The sequence below is a fragment of the Perca flavescens genome, chromosome 21 (assembly GCF_004354835.1).
Source record: "Perca flavescens isolate YP-PL-M2 chromosome 21, PFLA_1.0, whole genome shotgun sequence".
Taxonomy (NCBI): domain Eukaryota; kingdom Metazoa; phylum Chordata; class Actinopteri; order Perciformes; family Percidae; genus Perca; species Perca flavescens.
Window position 1 is genome coordinate 3709855 of NC_041351.1, and position 18585 is coordinate 3728439.

The 18585-nt window shown below is 41.5% G+C and overlaps 2 protein-coding genes across 4 annotated transcripts in view; both read left to right on the forward strand.

The window, feature by feature from the left end:
• Window positions 1–2361: 2361 nt before the first annotated feature.
• On the forward strand, window positions 2362–10150 carry chmp6b (charged multivesicular body protein 6b). The gene is made up of 8 exons (XM_028568104.1): window positions 2362–2748; window positions 4580–4689; window positions 5691–5778; window positions 5874–5960; window positions 6073–6138; window positions 7111–7191; window positions 8033–8096; window positions 9460–10150. The coding sequence occupies exons 1-8, from the start codon at window positions 2686–2688 to the stop codon at window positions 9507–9509; spliced, it is 609 nt and encodes a 202-aa protein (XP_028423905.1). The 5' UTR covers window positions 2362–2685; the 3' UTR covers window positions 9510–10150.
• A 3402-nt stretch (window positions 10151–13552) lies between these two features.
• Window positions 13553–18585, forward strand: part of baiap2b (BAR/IMD domain containing adaptor protein 2b) — a 97939-nt gene continuing 92906 nt past the window's right edge. The window contains exon 1 of one of the 3 annotated variants that reach the window (XM_028567576.1): window positions 13553–13777. In XM_028567576.1, coding sequence (XP_028423377.1) covers window positions 13775–13777 — 3 coding nt within the window. In that variant the 5' untranslated portion in view covers window positions 13553–13774. The remainder of the gene's footprint in view (window positions 13778–18585) is intronic. The other 2 variants (XM_028567578.1, XM_028567575.1) reach the window with 2 other exon arrangements.

The following is an 18585-nucleotide window of genomic DNA, read 5'->3' on the forward strand; positions in this document are numbered from 1 at the left end:
TACAGACACAGAAATTGCACATCCTAAGGAAAGCTCATTGTGGGACTGGCTCTAGTGGCTGTAATTCTGCACCAAGGCTGAATTTCAGGAAAGAGACTTCAGATACAGTATTAGGGGACCACTAAGGTCTATATAAAAGAGACATCAAATACAGTTTTAGGGGACCACTAAGGCCTATATAAAAGAGGCTTCAGATACAGTATTAGGGGACCACTAAGGTCTATATAAAAGAGACTTCAGATACAGTATTAGGGGACCACTAAGGTCTATATAAAAGAGACTTCAGATACAGTATTAGGGGACCACTAAGGTCTATATAAAAGAGACTTCAGATACAGTATTAGGGGACCACTAAGTTCTCTATATAAAAGAGACTTCAGATACAGTATTAGGGGACCACTAAGGTCTCTATATAAAAGAGACTTCAGATACAGTATTAGGGGACCACTAAGGTCTATATAAAAGAGACTTCAGATACAGTATTAGGGAACCACTAAGCTCTATATAAAAGAGACTTCAGATACAGTATTAGGGGACCACTAAGGTCTATATAAAAGAGACTTCAGATACAGTATTAGGGGACCACTAAGGTCTATATAAAAGAGACTTCAGATACAGTATTAGGGGACCACTAAGTTCTCTATATAAAAGAGACTTCAGATACAGTATTAGGGGACCACTAAGGTCTCTATATAAAAGAGACTTCAGATACAGTATTAGGGGACCACTAAGGTCTATATAAAAGAGACTTCAGATACAGTATTAGGGAACCACTAAGCTCTATATAAAAGAGACTTCAGATACAGTATTAGGGGACCACTAAGGTCTATATAAAAGAGACTTCAGATACAGTATTAGGGGACCACTAAGGTCTCTATATAAAAGAGACTTCAGATACAGTATTAGGGGACCACTAAGGTCTCTATATAAAAGAGACTTCAGATACAGTATTAGGGGACCACTAAGGTCTACCTTGAAGCAGGCGCTGTGGCCACAGGTTAATTAGGCTAAAACATGTGAATGCTCTGTGTACGCAGGCTGGAAATCATTCAGTTCATCATCATCAGTTCTATCCCCCCACCCCTGTTTGTGGAAGTTGAAGAGGACAGAGCAAGATAGGGGGAGGTTTTAATACTTCTGGCATGACTAGGTCTTGTTCTTTTCATTAAAACTGCCGCTGACCTCCGCCTTTACAGTATAATAAGGAAGTGCCTAAAGTAATCCCATAACCCTAACTCACTAAAGAGTGGACTGGGAGCCTCCACCACATGCTCGGGAAGGTGCAGATCCTGTGGAAGTGTATCAACTGGGACTTTATGAGGCCCCTGTACATGTGTTTGGGATCAAAACTGACCTCTTAACCTCTTAAAGGTGCTCTAAGCTAAGCGATGCTGGGTGATGTCACTTCTTGTTGTTTTTTTACAGTGTGTTCAGGGGACAGGCAGCTAGCAGATAGTGAGAAGATGTTCGCTGTATGTGACAAAATATGATGTAGTCTAAAAAACGTGCCACATCGCTTAGAGCACCTTTGACTTTTACTTTAGAATAAAGGAGACAATACTAGACTAAGACCCTAGCTATTTTCATGAACTTTCTTCATATAAAGGCTTAAGGGCACCAGGCACAGGCTACATATACTATTAGCTCTTAATTTTGAACAAAATAGTCTAGAATAAGTTACAGTTAGCTATTTTTATTAACTATTTTTGTATTAAGGTTTAAAGTAACCACAAATGTTAATAGTCTAGGTTCATAAAGTTTGCGTCAATGACGTGACGTGACAGCATTGTAGCACTTCCGGTAAGTACTTTCAAAATTCAGTGAACCAAACTAAGTTATCACATTATTTTTATATTAATTTACTTTAATTCAAACATATAGGTGTGCACAATTCCTAATTTAAATATTCTAATTAATTGAGTAATCTCAAGGAAATCAAAAACTCAACTTCATTTTATTTTTTTAAACTAGGCTATTTCTATTGAAATAAGAAAAACAATTGAATGAATAAAAAGCTAGAAATAGTAGTTTGATAAAGAATACATTGCTAATACAGACAATACCTTTACTGATACCTCTAAAATATGTTAATGTGTACAAATATCTGTATAATTCTCAACTAACAATTAAAAAGAATTACCTTGATCATTCCTAACAAATTCTGTTCGCCATCGCTTCAGTTACTTTATTTTGAAGGCAATCACCGGAAGTCACAGTAGGCTGTTATGTATGCATTGACGCTGGTCTGACTAATGCTATGCTGCAGTTCCCCTATGTGACCACTGGAGGGCAGTACAAACTCATGATTCTATAAACACTACACTCAGTTTGTACTTGATTAAAACGGACCCGAGTAAATATTCACGCTCGGTGCAGACGTAACGTGTACTCACGTCTCTGTTTTGTGTTCAAGGCGGCCGTAATATTCTATGATTTAAAAAAAGGTTAAGGCTGCTTTTTAAAATTATTTGGGAGATATTTTTCTTATCTCATTCCTCCGGTTTTTGTCCCAGCTCAGACACCGTACTTCCTGATGTGGGTGTGGACCAACAGATGACTACACAAATAATGGAGGAGAAGCTACACTAGTCTGCTTCTTCCAAGTTAGAAGAACTAGTTTCAAATCGGGTCCGTTTCATCGTCCCTATTCCTGGTTTGGGATCGGAGCTGTGATGCTTTATCAGAATGGGAAATCTTTTTGGCAAAAAGAAACCAACCCGAGTGACCGAACAAGACAAAGCGGTTTTGGTAAGTGGCGCTGCTAGCTAGCTAACGTTAGCTAGCTCAAATCACTAACTGTTATTATTAGCCTCGAAACTGAACGTTCTGTTGCGCGACGACAGCAAATCACGCCAAACTGCTTTTAAAAAAGGTGGCAATTTAAACAAACTTCCATATTAGTAATCTTATACGCCCATTTCATACAACAGAACTTCGCAATTTCAGCATTCTTTAAGTTGCTCTTTAATTCGGCACAAAAAGAACATAGGAAATACTGTCAGATTTTTGTGTGGTGATAAACTCAATCCGGTCTTTGGTGCTGCCCTCAAATTGCACGATTTAGAGCCGTAGCAAACAGTTGAACTACTTTAACCAAAGTGGTGCTCAGCTAGCTACTTCAGTGCCGATTTTACCCGAGGAGGCTAAGGTAAGTCTGGCCTCGCTAGTTTTGGTAAAATATCGTAAAACTGATGTTTAACGGAGTGTGCATGTTTCACTGCAAATATCCAGATAGCAGCTACTGTATAGTATGACCGAGCCGCTGACAGCTACAGCATCTAAAGCCAGAGTTAGGTCGCTGTAGAGCACAACGACATGCTGCTGTTTGATATTAATGAGTTAGTTTGAAGTATATATGAGTGTAGTGTTTCCCCTAGCTTTGTGGAAGACTTATGTGCACGTATTTGGCGGAGGGGTTAGGGTTAGCCCTAACCCTGTTAGGGCTATGATGATAACCTAGTCTTATAGCCACTTACTGGGGCTTGGTAGTGAGGCTGGGGGCCCTGGAGGTCAATAGCCAGGCTTGGAGCCTGTTAGGAGGGAGGAGGTCGGCCGTGTAGGTCAACGCCCAGCCACAGAGGCACTTACTGGGGCTTGGGAGGGAGCATGGGTTGGCCTGGAGCATGTTAACACAGGCTTGGAACCACTTACTGGGGGCTTGGGAGAGAGCATGGGGGCCCTGGAGGTCAACACACAGATTTATAGGCCCGGACACACTGACCTGAGGCAGTAACTGGGGCTTGGGAGGGACATTTTGTGTCTCTTTGTGGGATTTTGTCTCTTTTGTATCCGTTTTTTGGTCATTTCTGTTTCCTTTGGGGTTGTTTTGGGTCTTTGTGGTCATTTGGTGTCTCTTTATAGTCGGCTTGTGCCTCTTTGTGCTAGTTTTACGTCACTGTGGACCGTTATTATAACCATATCTGTGTCTAAAACGGGGGTGCGCGCTCACAGAAGGCTTGTGTCATGTGGATGCGCCGACAGTTTTGTTGCCATTACTTAGAATCCCTCATGGGGGAGACAGAAACTACACACTATTAGGGTTCTGGGCGATATGGAGAAAATCAAATATCACAATATTTTTGACCAAATACCTCAATATCGATACCGCAACGATATTGTAGTGTTGACTATTGATGCTTTCATAAAATATTTAGGCCTACACAATGACATTTTTGATAAATAATCTTCAGTAATGTGGATATAATGACTAAGTGTGGTAAAGGTAAATAACAGAACAGTTACAACAGTCCGGTAAGTTCAGAAAATGACATCACTTTACTGTAATCCAGCCTTTAAAACCAGGAAAAGGCAACACTTATGCCATATTACGATATCCAAAGTCTAAGACGATATCTAGTCTCATATCACGATATCGATTGTAATATCGATATATTGCCCAGCTCTACCCACTATAGCTAAACTTAAAGCTAAAGAAGTCCAACTCCAGTCATTAGATCTTTCAGTTCCATTCATTCAGCTTATGTGCTGCACCTGAACCTGATAACGGCAGGGAAAACAACGTGGGTGTAAATGCGTTTTTGTAACCATGTCTCTGTTTTTTTTTTTTTTGTCTTCGCAGCAACTGAAACAGCAACGAGATAAGCTGAGGCAGTATCAGAAGAGGATCAACCTGCAGCTGGAGAAGGAGAGGCTTCTGGCCAAGCAGCTGCTGAAAAATGGCAAAAAAGAGTTGAGTGTGCAGAGCCCTTCCAGCGTAGCCGTGTAGCGACTGAGCGAAAACAGAGGAGCAGTCCCTAATGGATGGAGAGGATGCAGTCGATAAAGCTGCCGAATCCTGTGTCCTTTCAGCCAGAGTCCTCCTTGTTTTGGGGGTGAAAAACCTTCTAGAGGAATTCCATATTCATATTAGAAATGTTTCATAGATCAGCGGCGTAGTCTACGTTATACGCAGTATACCCACTAGGAAAGCTCCAGGATTTCCATATACCCACTTAAACATGCCCACTGCCACGCAACGACATACTTTCCATTATATTTATGGTACATTTTGAATTGTCATCTGTGTTTTTCTTCTTCACATAGACTAAATAAAGGGATTTCCACCGTAAATTGGTGCATGAAAGTGTATCCGAATACAGGAAATAAAGTCGTTGATGCTCAAAACTTCCCTGGGGGAGGACACCCAGATGTGATATACAGAGTATAGACAGGTGGTGCATAGACAGGACAAGAAATATACTATAGTGTTATAAAGTGTGACATATACATTGACAAAACAAAAAATTTGAAAACCGAAGAAATATGGCTGTTTTCAACGTTTTTACATCAGAAACATGGCTTTCTTTTCAACCAAATTTCCTAATTGATGATCACTACTTTTATAATATCCCACTAAAGACAACCTGGGATCATCCATGAACACAGGTTTCTCTGACCTTAACTATTGGTCAAGATAATTCAATAATTTCTGCTCATTTCAATTAAAAATGAACCGCTAATTTCATGCAAATTATGTTTATTCACCATCAATTCCATAAAGAAGTGTAAAACTAGTAACAACTTATGGAGTTGGCTAAGAAGATATAACGTACAATTGGTTAATCATTAAGAGGCTACTTTATGCTTTATAAACGGGCAAACCAGATGACAACAAGTCCTCGAGGGTTAATGAATCTCTTCTTCTGTTATCCCGAGAGCTTCTGACCGGACTGTGTTTTGGGTTCAAACAGGAAAGCGCTCCTCTTGCTGAAGAAGAAGCGCTACCAGGATCAGCTTCTGGACAAGACGGAGAACCAGATCGGCAACCTGGAGCGCATGGTGAGGGACTGGGGGGAGAGCGCTGGCGGTGAGTAAACGCCACTCGGCGTGCAGCCGCGGCGCCTGACGGCTCCTCTCTGCTCTGTGCCTTTTAGGTCCAAGACCTGGAGTTCGCCCAGATCGAGACGAAGGTCATCCAAGGGTTGAAGGTGGGGAACGAGTGCCTGAAGAAAATGCACGAGGTAGGCTGATTGGAAGGGTTCTCCGCGGAGTGTCTGTGTGATCACATGTCTCTGTCCCTGGTTACTGATGCGCTCTGGTTGGCTGTTTTTTTTTTTTTCCCCCCCTCGTTAGGTGATGTCTGTCGAAGAAGTCGAACGGATTATGGATGAAACCCAAGATGCCATCGAGTACCAAAGGGTGAGTCTCACACACACACACACACACACACACACACACACACACACACACACACACACACACACACACACACACACACACACACACACACACACATACATGGCTGTTTATTTCTACACTCCTTATTTAGTCAAGGCAGTTTATTTCTAGAGCACATTTAAAACCAACCTTAGCTGAACAAAGGACATAAACACAATGTATTGGTTTATTTGATAGGGACCATGCATATTTATGAACGTTGTTGTATAAAAAACCACCATGTAAATATGCCAGAATTAGTAAAAATAACAACTTTTCATCTGCAGTCCACTAGGCAGGCGACATAGGACTAACATAGAGACAGCCAGCAGTCATACAGCACTCAATCAATATACATTAAAAGGTACACAGAATGGGGACATATACTTTGACAAACCAAAACAAAAAAACCTAATATGAATGGGAAGTTTATTCCACAGTCTCGGCACCAAAAACCGAAAAGGCACGCTCGCCCCTTTGTGTGACTGTGGAAGAGCTAAGAGATGTTGTGTCAACACGTGTTTCTGTTCTTGATCTCCACTATCAAATATAAAGCTGTCTGTCTGTCTGTCTTCCCTCTGGACGGAGGCTTAAAGTTATTGGTTGCAGAACTACAAGATTTAAAAACCAGCAGCAATCACTTTGTTAAATAAACGGTAAAATAATTTTTACAAAACGCACAAGCACTTTGGTCATGTCATGTACTGTCTTTTATTCCTCTTTTTTCTTCTTTTACGTTTCATTACCTGTTTTATATGTTTTCATTTCTTTGTGTGTTTATATGTTATGTTGTGCTCTACAAAGTTTTAAGGATGTCCTGCCTCTTGGACTGTAAAACTAGTTTACCTACGGGTACCAATAAAGTAACCTAACTGTCTGTCTGTCTGTCTGTCTGTCTGTCTGTCTGTCTGTCTGTCTGTCTGTCTGTCTGTCTGTCTGTCTGTCTCTCCGCAGCAAATAGACGACATGCTGGCCGGCTCCTTCTCACAAGAAGACGAAGACGCCGTGCTGGCCGAGCTGGAGGCCATCACTCAGGTCGGTCTAATCGCCGTTATGGTTTCAAGTCAACAGATCCGAGTTAAGGTTAGGATAGCCGATGGGTCAGGTGATAGGACCTGAACAAATCAGGTTACCTTGCAATAAGCATGGCAACTGGCCAATAGTAGCTATTGAAGGGCGGGTCCTGGCGTGGCCATAGTGGGGTGAAAAAATACTGCATTCGGGAGTAGCCAGACTAGCGTGACGCGTTCGTCCAATCAGCTGCCGGTCAAGGGTCATGTTTTTTTGTTGCAGCGATAGACGCAGGGATGTTTCCCGTTAACGGGACTCGCACGCCACAATACGGACAGACCGGTCTGATCTCCGGTAGGGCTGTGCAATTAATCGAAATTTAATTGTGATTATGATTTAGGCTCCCAATGATTACAAAAACAGAATAATTGAGAAACCCATAAACTCTTATTTTCTCTTGTGTTCTGAATGAAAAAATAAAGTTTCAATAGGAAAAGTATTAAGGAAAAAAGTTCACAGTTGTATGTGTTTTTTTTACTGTTGATTTATTTAACTTTTTCCACTGTTTTTTTAAGTTCAATAATGGCAACATCTTTCCAGAAGTCAACGAGTAATCGTGTTAAATTATCAGATTTCAATATTGACCGAAATAATCATAATTATTTTTTTTCCCATAATCGAGCAGCCCTAATCTCCTACAAATTGGCGTTTCATACATACGCCAATTCATGAGATCAGTCTGTGACGCTGGACAATGGACACGTACTGTTAGATTCCCAAAATCTTATTTTCTGAGCTATGTCATCCGCGTGTCTGAAGTTGAACTGACATGACTCTGTCGTCTCTGCTCTGTTTGCGCCCCCAGGGAGACGTCGAGCTTCCCGAGGTTCCTGAAGAAGAGCTTCCAGAGGCCGCGGAGGAGAAACCAGGTTGGTGCTCTTTTTCTCGGTCCCAAATTCCCCCTCGGACCTTTTTTTTTCTTCCTGACAAGACACCAACGAGCCTCAGTGTGTTGATGATATTTTATTGATTCCATGCAGAGAGGAAGTGTTACACAGACGGAGGATATTTTATTTTATTGGTTTATTTGATAGGGACCATCGATATTTATTAACATTGTTGTATAAAAAACACCATCTCAGTATGTCAGAATTGGTAAAAATAACAACTTTTCATCTGCACTCCACTAGGCAGGTGACATAGGACTAACATAGAGACAGCCAGCAGTCCTACAGCATTCATTCACTTTACATTAAAAGGTACACATAATGGAGACATATACATTGAGCAGTCCTTCCAGAAAAATTTTGAGTTTTTTTGTGATTGTTATGGGCCAAAAATCCTTGACTATGCAGCACATTTTCTTAAAAATGCCCACCCCCCCAGCTAGATAGACTATCTGTCCAATCTGAGTTTTCTGTTGCACAACTAAAACTACCTTTGAACGTACATGTCCACGTACATCCACCAAAACAAGTTCCTTCCAGAGGCTATTGTGCAGAGGCACCGCGGCTCCGTCCGGCTCCGTCCGGCTCCGTCCGGCTCCGTCCGGCGCTTAGCACCGCCCAAGGCAGTGTTTTTCGGAGTCAAAATTTAAAATACAAAAAAAAAAATTTCAGCATTTTCGTAAATGTGTACAAAAGTGTCGTCTTTTTCAACACTTTTGTCGCTTTTCCTGATGTTTTTGTCACTTTTTTTCATCGTTTTTGTCACTTTTCTCCATGTTTTTGAAGCTTTTCCCAACTTTTTTCTCATTTAAAAAAAAAATAAACTTTTTTACATTTTTGTCACTTTTTTCAACGTTCTTTTATCGTTTTTTTTTTTTTTTTTTTTTAAATGCTATGAAATTGAATAAAAAACCCAAATTCAATGAAAGTAGTGAACTGATCATTTATTTAACTTGTGAAGAGCGTTGTATGGAACCATCCATGTTACATTTTTTTTGGACAATTTTGTTGAAAGAAAACCCAAATTTCTGATGTAGAAGCTTTTTGAAAATGGGCTCGAATTTGACCCGAGGACAACAGGATTTGATTTTAGAGGTCAAAAGAAATGCCAATAAACCAGAGCACGTTTTTCTCCCATCCCAGAATGCTGTGTGGACTAGCCCAGACCCTCCTCCGCAGCGCTGTGGAGGAAGGTCTGGGCAAAGCGAGACTAAGATATCGGGACAGAAAAAGTTCTGAGCTTCGCATCCCGAGTTCCTGAGCAAAATCCCAAATGGTTCCTCAGAGGTGTCGGTCCATACTCCACCTTGTAAGTCTGTAAGTGAACGTGCCTGTTTTGTTTCAGAGCGGGACCGTCCCAGAAAGAAGGCGGAGCGCGAGATGCTCGCTGTGTAGGAACACGGCCGACCCACCGGCTGCTGGGAACGTCTTCTCCGCAACGCTCCAGTCCAACATGAACCTGCAGCCAGACACACAAACACTCGCTGGAGAACTCCTCCCTCCGGTACCGGGCTTCCTCCATCCCATCCGGGCCACCGACACACGGCGGGACCGGTTCACCGCGGCGCCCTCGACTCATTGGAGAAATGTGAAGCATTGAGACCTGTGAGATCTGATGATTGTGCCTGACCTTCGTTTCGATTAGTGTCCCGTCACTAAATCATTTTACATACACCTTGATGGAACTGTCATTGGTGTTGGTCTGTAAGGGGCCCGTTCAGCCAAATCACTCAGAGACCTATTTACCACCGAGTTTTATCATCAGGTTTGGTTTGATTTGTTCAGGTTTTGGGGGCTTTCTGCCTCCTTTCAGTACAACGGGACGTGAGTGGGATTTCATTTGGGACGCTCAGGAAATTCAAAAATACCGAAACCCGGTTCCACCATGGAAGGAGTCGGACCGGATTAGAACGCAAATTTCGGTTCCACTTAATGTGTCGACTGAAGTATTTTCCCTGCGTCGCTCTGAAAAATATCACACTTTCTCTTTCTTATTAATATATTTAAGTACTTTAAAATGTTAATATATTGTTAGATTTAAATAATTTTCAATTTAAAAAAATAAAGAGCCTTTCTTTGATGTCATTTTTCAAGAATCTGTTTAGGAGTCGGAATCGTTTTAAAAAGTACCGGTTCGGCATCGGAATCGTAAAAATCCAAACGGTACCCAACCCTAAAAATGACGGCAAAAACTCGGCAGAAACCTCTCTTTCCAGAATACAATGCCCACGTTATAATACTATATAATAATATATTATATAATATAATAATATATAATAATCTTTACGTATAGAGCACTTTTTAAGCCCCGTGTTACAAAGCCACGCCAAGACCAATAGCGGCTCCATTGGTTGTGGTTAGGCTTTGACCTCGAGTGGTTAAGGTTAGGATAGCCAAGTTTACAGACACGTCTCTGCTGATTGGGTATAACCTGGGACACAGCCAATCAAAGACCGTCGCACACCGTTACGTTCACCATGGAAACCGTAGCAAAGCGGTGCACGCCGTTCAGAGATGGAACGTGCCCCCGGTTACCAAATAAATCCTCTCTCTGAGAACGGTTGAGATCTGACAATCCGACTGACATTTTTGGTCCCCTACATCATACATAATCTGCCCTGTAAATCACGTGTCCTTAGTTGAGAAAAAAACAGGAACCAAAAGGGAGAAATTCATATTCCATATTTTTTTTTTCCGTCATGGCGCTTGGTATCGTTGCACCCATTTGTCAGAATACTGTTAGCTTTGAGTCTACGTAGATGGAGAACTTTCCCCAAATACCTTTTTTTTTTTTTTTTCATTCTTTTATTAATAAAAACATTGACCATACTTTTTTTTTTTTTTTTTTTTTTTTTAATAATTTGACCCGTTTTTATATCACAAAATATGGGACGTCGATAAAGTGCAGAAAATGTAAAAAATAAATAAATAAACACGACAAAACGTTAAAAAAGGCAACAACAAAACATTGAAAACCACAAGAAAAAGTAACAAAAAGCGGGGGAAAAAACCTTTTTAAAATGTTAAAAAAAGGGACCAAAACAATGGCGGTGAAAAACACTAAAATGTAAAAAAATAAAAATGCCAAAAAGAATGACAATGTGATTTCAGTGGGACTTTAAAATCTGGGCATATCAAACCAAAACTGTCTGCGTTCCCAGACAGCAGCATGAGTGATGAAATGGTCTTCTTAGTGAACTGGCCCTTTAATGCAGGTGTTATGAAAACATAACTCGTGCTCTGTAGGCATTACCTTCTCACAGTACGGGAACTTTTTCTAAAGCACCGACACACATTTGCATAAGCATCCGATTTTCGCAAAATATTCCCTCGCTCTGAACCCCCCCCCCCTTTCTAGCAGCTTAACTAATCTAATTCTCTGCTCCCCTTGTGGATTAGTTCAGTGTCATAGGAGAAAGGGCTAATCATATCGTCTGTGGGTTTACTGATGAAGCCCAGACAACAGTTGGTAATCCCTTCAAGGTAATAAGAATTTGACAGAACTTACATCTTTACCCACCAATTTTATCGTCACAGGAGCCTGTAATTATTTTCCTGTGCCCCCGATTCGCTTGCATCGATCTGTGTTAAATTGCAGCCAAAAAAGATGGCCTACATTCGTGAGGCTTAAGCTTGTGTATCTTTTGAAGGACTAATCTGTAAATCAGTTAATCTCACAGACCGAAGAAAACACCGATGACTAATACCGACGGGCTGCACACGTCATCTCATCGGCGCTGCATCACACCGGTCGTCTTAGATTTTGGTTTTTGGAAATTGTACCTTACTCTCTCTCTCTCTCTCTGTGTGCTTGTGTACATTCTTTTTACAATAAAACAGTTTTTTTTATTGTCATACTCTCTGTTGCCACCCTGCAGGCCACAATTGAAATGTTCCACAATTGAACACAAGATGGCGACAGATATTTTCTCAAGTGTCTGTCAGGAGGGATGTGAGTTGGTGTGAGTCGGTGCATATGCTACAAGGCACAACGTGTAACGCTACAGAACACACTGCTACTGGTTCTTTGTAGACAAACTACAGTCTGTGTTTGTCCCTTTCCTGTTTCAACATGACCTGGCGTAGGTTAGGTTTTAACATTTAACACATTTGGGGGAGGGGTGGGGGACTTCCTGCATTTTAGTGCATTTTTATGCTCCAATTTGTACCTTTTTCTACATCGATATAAGGTGGAAATGTCTCGGTACTTCATGCTTCAAACGTGCGTGGTTACTTTATCTTTTTTTTCCTGTGTCATGCCAGATAACAGGCGTTATTTTTGAGGTTGCATACTGCCACCACCTACTTCACCCGAGGCATTGTTGCGTCTATGAGTTTGCCTTCGAGCAGTTCATCGAAAAATAAAAGTCTGCTACTTTTATTGGGTGGAGGGTGGGTGACAAATGTGTACGCACCCCCCCAAAATCTACGCCTATAAACATGACAACGTCCCCTGTGCACAAAGCCAGCTCCGCAAAGCCCGTTCTTTCCCAGTTTGGTGTGGAAGAAGTTGACAGGACTGCACCTAAAGCCCAATCCAACACACGTTTGAGATGAACTGGATCACCAACATCAGCGTTGGACCTCAGTGAGGCTCTGGTGTCTGAATGGGATCAAATCCCCAGCAGCAGGTTCAACGTGTGGTGTCTGAAACCAGATGAGTGGAGGGCTGGAGCTAGGCTGTTAGAGCAGCACGTCATCGGACCTTTTTCACAGCAGACATGTTGACTGGTCATAGTAGGAAAAGCACAGCTGAGATTAATAACCTTAACGATGGCTTAATTCCATCAAGTGTCCCAGTAAGATATTTCAGTGAGTCAGCATGCACAATATCAGGACCTCTCCTAAGTGGAATGCAGCCATCATTAATGGTTTTGAATACACCTGTACTTTTCCTACTATGACTATGTCTGCATGTCTGCCGTTTTGGAATTGCGTGTTTAAAATAAAAACCATTTTGATTCAGTAACTTTCAAGAACACATTGGCCTTTGGGTGTAATGATTGTCCATATAATTTAAAGATTTTGGGCCTTTATTCGACAGGACGGCCGACAGACAGGAACGGGGGGGAGAGGGGGTGAATGACATGGAGCAAGGAGATGCAGGTAGGAATTGAACCTGCGGTCGCTGCGGCTAAGACTGAGCCTTTGCACATGGGGCTCCAGGTCAACCAGGTGAGCCACCAGGGCCACCCCATTACATACACATACTTTAGGCCATTTCTCAAACCTAGATTTTAATTTCAAATGAAGATGCTGGAAGGTTAGATTTAGACAAGATAGCCCATCTCAAGCCTTCCATCTGCATTTCTTTCCATTTGCTCCTACTGGACTAAAGCATCAGTTAGATGTTTTCAAAAGATACCGTTAAACGTTGCTATCAATAGCCTTGAAGTGTTTTCATCGCACAATGCCTGCAAGTGTTTTGACATTTCGGTTTCGGACCTGTTGCGAGCCTGAATCGGTGTCTTTGTCTTCGTTACTGGACTGACTTGAATGGACCGGTTCCTTCATTGGTCGGCTGACTGAGCACTACAAGCCCACCGGTGGTGTGTGTGTGGGAGTGGGCGACGCACACAAAACAGGAACCTGAATGTCAGAGCGCCACGCTGATGAATCAGACGTGGATCTGGAGCGTCGATAAATAGGCTGAGAGGACGATGGTGAGTAGGATGGGCATGAAGGGGAGTCAAATGCTGCTGAATGGGTGCTTCAAGTACGTAGGCGTGCGAGTGTGTGTCCTTGCCTACCTGACTACACCTTCACTGTGTACTGAATGCACACACACAAACGCACACATGCATAGCTGTGTTAACAGTTTTAAAATCAATTCTGAAGACCAGGGGTACCAGAATGTTTTTACTTTCAACTATTGTGCAAGGTCTCTGGTTTGAGATCAACCGGGGGCCCTTGTTGCATATCATTCCATATTTCCGGTCATTTCTTTTATTTTTTGTAATCAAATCAAGGCATAAAACTCCCAAAAAGTACGTCCAAAACTCTGCCGCCAGGGTCCTCACCCGAACCAAGACCAGGCAGCACATCTCCCCAACCCTCATCAGCACTAAAGCTCACAAATGAAAACATTGTACCTAGTTAGTTTAAATATACTGTATAGCTACACAGATAGTTAGCTTAGCATAAAAGACTGGAAAAAGGGGGGTAACAACTAGCCTGGTTGTCCTGCACTCAGCCAAGAAACATGCCCTCAGTCCTAAGAATTACATATCCAAGGTCTGTAGCTGTTGTGACTTTAAATGTCCCATGACATGATGCTTTTTGGATGCTTTTATATAGACCTTAGTGGTCCCCTAATACTGTATCTGAAGTCTCTTTTATATAGGCCTTAGTGGTCCCCTAATACTGTATCTGAAGTCTCTTTTATATAGACCTTAGTGGTCCCCTAATACTGTATCTGAAGTCTCTTTTTATATAGACCTTAGTGGTCCCCTAATACTGTATCTGAAGTCTCTTTTATATAGACCTTAGTGGTCCCCTAATACTGTATCTGAAGTCTCTTTTATATAGACCTTAGTGGTCCCCTAATACTGTATCTGAAGTCTCTTTTATATAGACCTTAGTGGTCCCCTAATACTGTATCTGAAGTCTCTTTCCCTAAATTCAGCCTTGGTGCAGAATTACAGCCACTAGAGCCAGTCCCACAATGAGCTTTCCTTAGGATGTACCGAGACAGCAGAGAAAGGGGAGGTAACCTTTCCCCTTATTTCATAAAGGGAAGATTCCAGATCGGCCCATCTGAGCTTTCATTTTCTCAAAGGCAGAGCAGGATACCCAGGGCTCGGTTTACACCTATCACCATGTCTAGCCACATGGGGACCATAGGCAGGCTGGGGGAACTCATATTAATGGTAAAAAACCTCATAAAGTGAAATTTTCATGCCATGGGACCTTTAAGTCCGACTCGAGTCTCAAGTCTATGGCTCTGCTTATTACTTGAACTAACCGTGATTAACACTCATTATCTTGATTTGTTTATGCATAATTAGACTTCAAGATGGACTGATTGGCAATCAGTAAAAACATAAACCTACATTCAATGATGGAAACTCATTGTTGAATAGTCAGAGTAGTGTAGCCTCGTTGACAGTGTTTCTGTTTGCTCTGGTAAAGATCGAACATGCCAGCCTGGTTGATTTCCACTAACCGTCTGGTCTCCTCGGGGTCTGCTTTAATCGGCTGGGACAGTCCAAACCAAATCAGTCTGGTTGGCTAGTTCGCTGAGGTTCCACTTTATTATTTGCCGAATAGAGAAAGAGTGACTGTCCTTTCACACTGGTCTTCCTTTTTATCTTCTGCTTTTTATGAAATATAAATTCTCATTCCAAGATCATTCAGATCATGATGCAGAAGCGTAATTTAAACGTGCTGTTAAATGCTTTGGCAAGCAAATATCTGTTGTTAGGTTCGCATGATTCCTAAAAAAATAAAAACATCCCGAAACACGTGTAATGTTTTTTTTTTATTATTTTTATATTTTTGAACATACAGAACAGATAAACACAATTGAACAAGAACAACAACAAAAAATACACAAATAAGCAAAAACAGAAATCCCACCTTGCCTAGTCCCCCCCCCCCCCCACCCCTCTACTTCTTGTGATGCTGAGGTCATTAGGACCGATACCTGTGCTGCTGCACCTTTCCACAGCTCTATAGTCGATGACTTGGCTTTCTTAATCCTTGCTAGGGCTGTGCAATTAATCGAAATATAATCGTGATTTTGATTTTGGCTCCCAATGATCACAAAAACAGAATAATCGAGAAAAACAATTATTTAGCTCATTACGTTTTGCAAGTAAACTCTTATTTTTTCTTGTGTTCTGAATGAAAAAATAAAGTTTCAATAGGAAAAGTATTAAGGCAAATTTCACAGTTATGTGTTGTTTTTTTACTGTTGATTTAGTTAACTTTTTCCACTGTTTTTCTTTATCTTGCCAGAAGTTAACGAGTAATCGTGTTAAATTATCGTGATTTCAATATTGACCGAAATAATCATGATTATATTTTTTTCCATAATCGAGCAGCCCTAATCCTTGCTCTAGAGAGCTCCAGCATAACTACAGTGAGAAAAATAAGTATTTGAACACCCTGCTATTTTGCAAGTTCTCCCACTTGGAAATCATGGAGGGGTCTGAAATTGTCATCGTAGGTGCATGTCCACTGTGAGAGATATAATCTAAAAAAAAAAATCCAGAAATCACAATATATGATTTTTTTAACTATTTATTTGTAAGATACAGCTGCAAATAAGTATTTGAACACCTGTCTATCAGCTAGAATTCTGACCCTCAAAGACCTGTTAGTCTGCCTTTAAAATGTCCACCTCCACTCCATTTATTATCCTAAATTAGATGCACCTGTTTGAGGTAGTTAGCTGCATAAAGACACCTGTCCACCCCATACGATCAGTAAGAATCCAACTACTAACATGGCCGAGACCAAAGAGCTCTCCAAAGACACTAGAGACAAAATTGTACACCTCCACAAGGCTGGAAAGGGCTACGGGGAAATTGCCAAGCAGCTTGGTGAAAAAAGGTCCACTGTTGGAGCAATCGTTAGAAAATGGAAGAAGCTAAACATGACTGTCAATCTCCCTCGGACTGGGGCTCCATGCAAGATCTCACCTCGTGGGGTCTCAATGATCCTAAGAAAGGTGAGAAATCAGCCCAGAACTACACGGGAGGAGCTGGTCAATGACCTGAAAAGAGCTGGGACCCCCGTTTCCAAGGTTACTGTTGGTAATACACGAAGACGTCATGGTTTGAAATCATGCATGGCACGGAAGGGTCCCCTGCTTAAACCAGCACATGTCCAGGCCCGTCTTAAGTTTGCCAATGACCATTTGGATGATCCAGAGGAGTCATGGGAGAAAGTCATGTGGTCAGATGAGACCAAAATAGAACTTTTTGGTCATAATTCCACTAACCGTGTTTGGAGGAAGAAGAATGATGAGTACCATCCCAAGAACACCATCCCTACTGTGAAGCATGGGGGTGGTAGCATCGTGCTTTGGGGGTGTTTTTCTGCACATGGGACAGGGCTACTGCACTGTATTAAGGAGAGGATGACCGGGGCTATGTATTGTGAGATTTTGGGGAACAACCTCCTTCCCTCAGTTAGAGCATTGAAGATGGGTCGAGGCTGGGTCTTCCAACATGACAATGAGCCGAAGCACACAGCCAGGATAACCAAGGAGTGGCTCTGTAAGAAGCATATCAAGGTTCTGGCGTGGCCTAGCCAGTCTCCAGACCTAAACCCAATAGAGAATCTTTGGAGGGAGCTCAAACTCCGTGTTTCTCAGTGACAGCCCAGAAACCTGACTGATCTAGAGAAGATCTGTGTGGAGGAGTGGGCCAAAATCCCTCCTGCAGTGTGTGCAAACCTGGTGAAAAACTACAGGAAACCTTTGACCTCTGTACTTGCAAACAAAGGCTACTGTACCAAATATTAACATTGATTTTCTCAGGTATTCAAATACTTATTTGCAGCTGTATCATACAAATAAATAGTTCAAAAATCATACATTGTGATTTCTTTCAGACATCAGGTTGAGGCTTTTTTATGGAATAAGTAGCCAATCTTTTTAGAGTAGACTGATTATTTTATGTGATCTATGATTCTCTGATTTTAGAATGCTTTTGAACCATGGATGATTTGTGTTAAATGTTATTGTCTTTGTCCTGCAATAAGGTCTTTGTTATGTGTTCAATGTTCTAACACCAAGGACCATGTTGGAAGTAAGTGTTCACACTTTAACATGCTATCCTTTGGATTATGTTGTCTGTCAAATCCAAAAATATAGAATGTCTATTTTTACTGTCTGTACATAACCTTCTATACTCCTTATCTGTCACTGTAGACATGTCATCTGGAAAACCTGTATTTATCTACACTGTTGTACATAATTAAGCTCTTTCTTCTACATAACTGCACATAATACTGTACTCAAGCTGCACTGTTGTCAACTGCATTTCATTGGCTCTGTACCTGTACTCTGCTAAATGACAATAAAGTTGAATCTAATCTAAAAATCTTTTCACTAGATAGGTGGAGATCTAAACCCCCCCCCCCCCCTAATGTTGGCCCAAAGTTACGCCCTTGTCGTGATGTGTGCGATTCCCCAACCCACCATACAAGGCTTTAAAGTCTAAGAAAACTCATCCCAACCTGAGCCCACTCACACAGCCAAACACTAATATAGAGCAGGGTAAACAAACAGACAGTCTCTTATCATAGGCATATTAAATAATGCATGTTCAATACAAACAGTCCTTCCGGCTTGACAGTATCTCAGATGTAGCCTATTATTTATTAAAAACAATAGGTAGGCTACTAAAATCCAGCCACAGGAACGGCACGTGCCTATTTGATGGAAGGTGCCTATAGGAATATCTTGAACATATCAGAGCGATTTGATTTTTGGATAGATATGATCATACAGTATTGAAGA

Bases quoted from the DNA above. Each gene is read 5' to 3' on its own strand.
- chmp6b (XM_028568104.1), top strand. From the start codon at position 2,686: ATGGGAAATCTTTTTGGCAAAAAGAAACCAACCCGAGTGACCGAACAA. The intron at 2,749-4,579 runs GTAAGTGGCGCT...TTGTCTTCGCAG, and splicing joins AACAAGACAAAGCGGTTTTG to CAACTGAAACAGCAACGAGA. The intron at 8,097-9,459 runs GTTGGTGCTCTT...GTTTTGTTTCAG, and splicing joins GGCCGCGGAGGAGAAACCAG to AGCGGGACCGTCCCAGAAAG.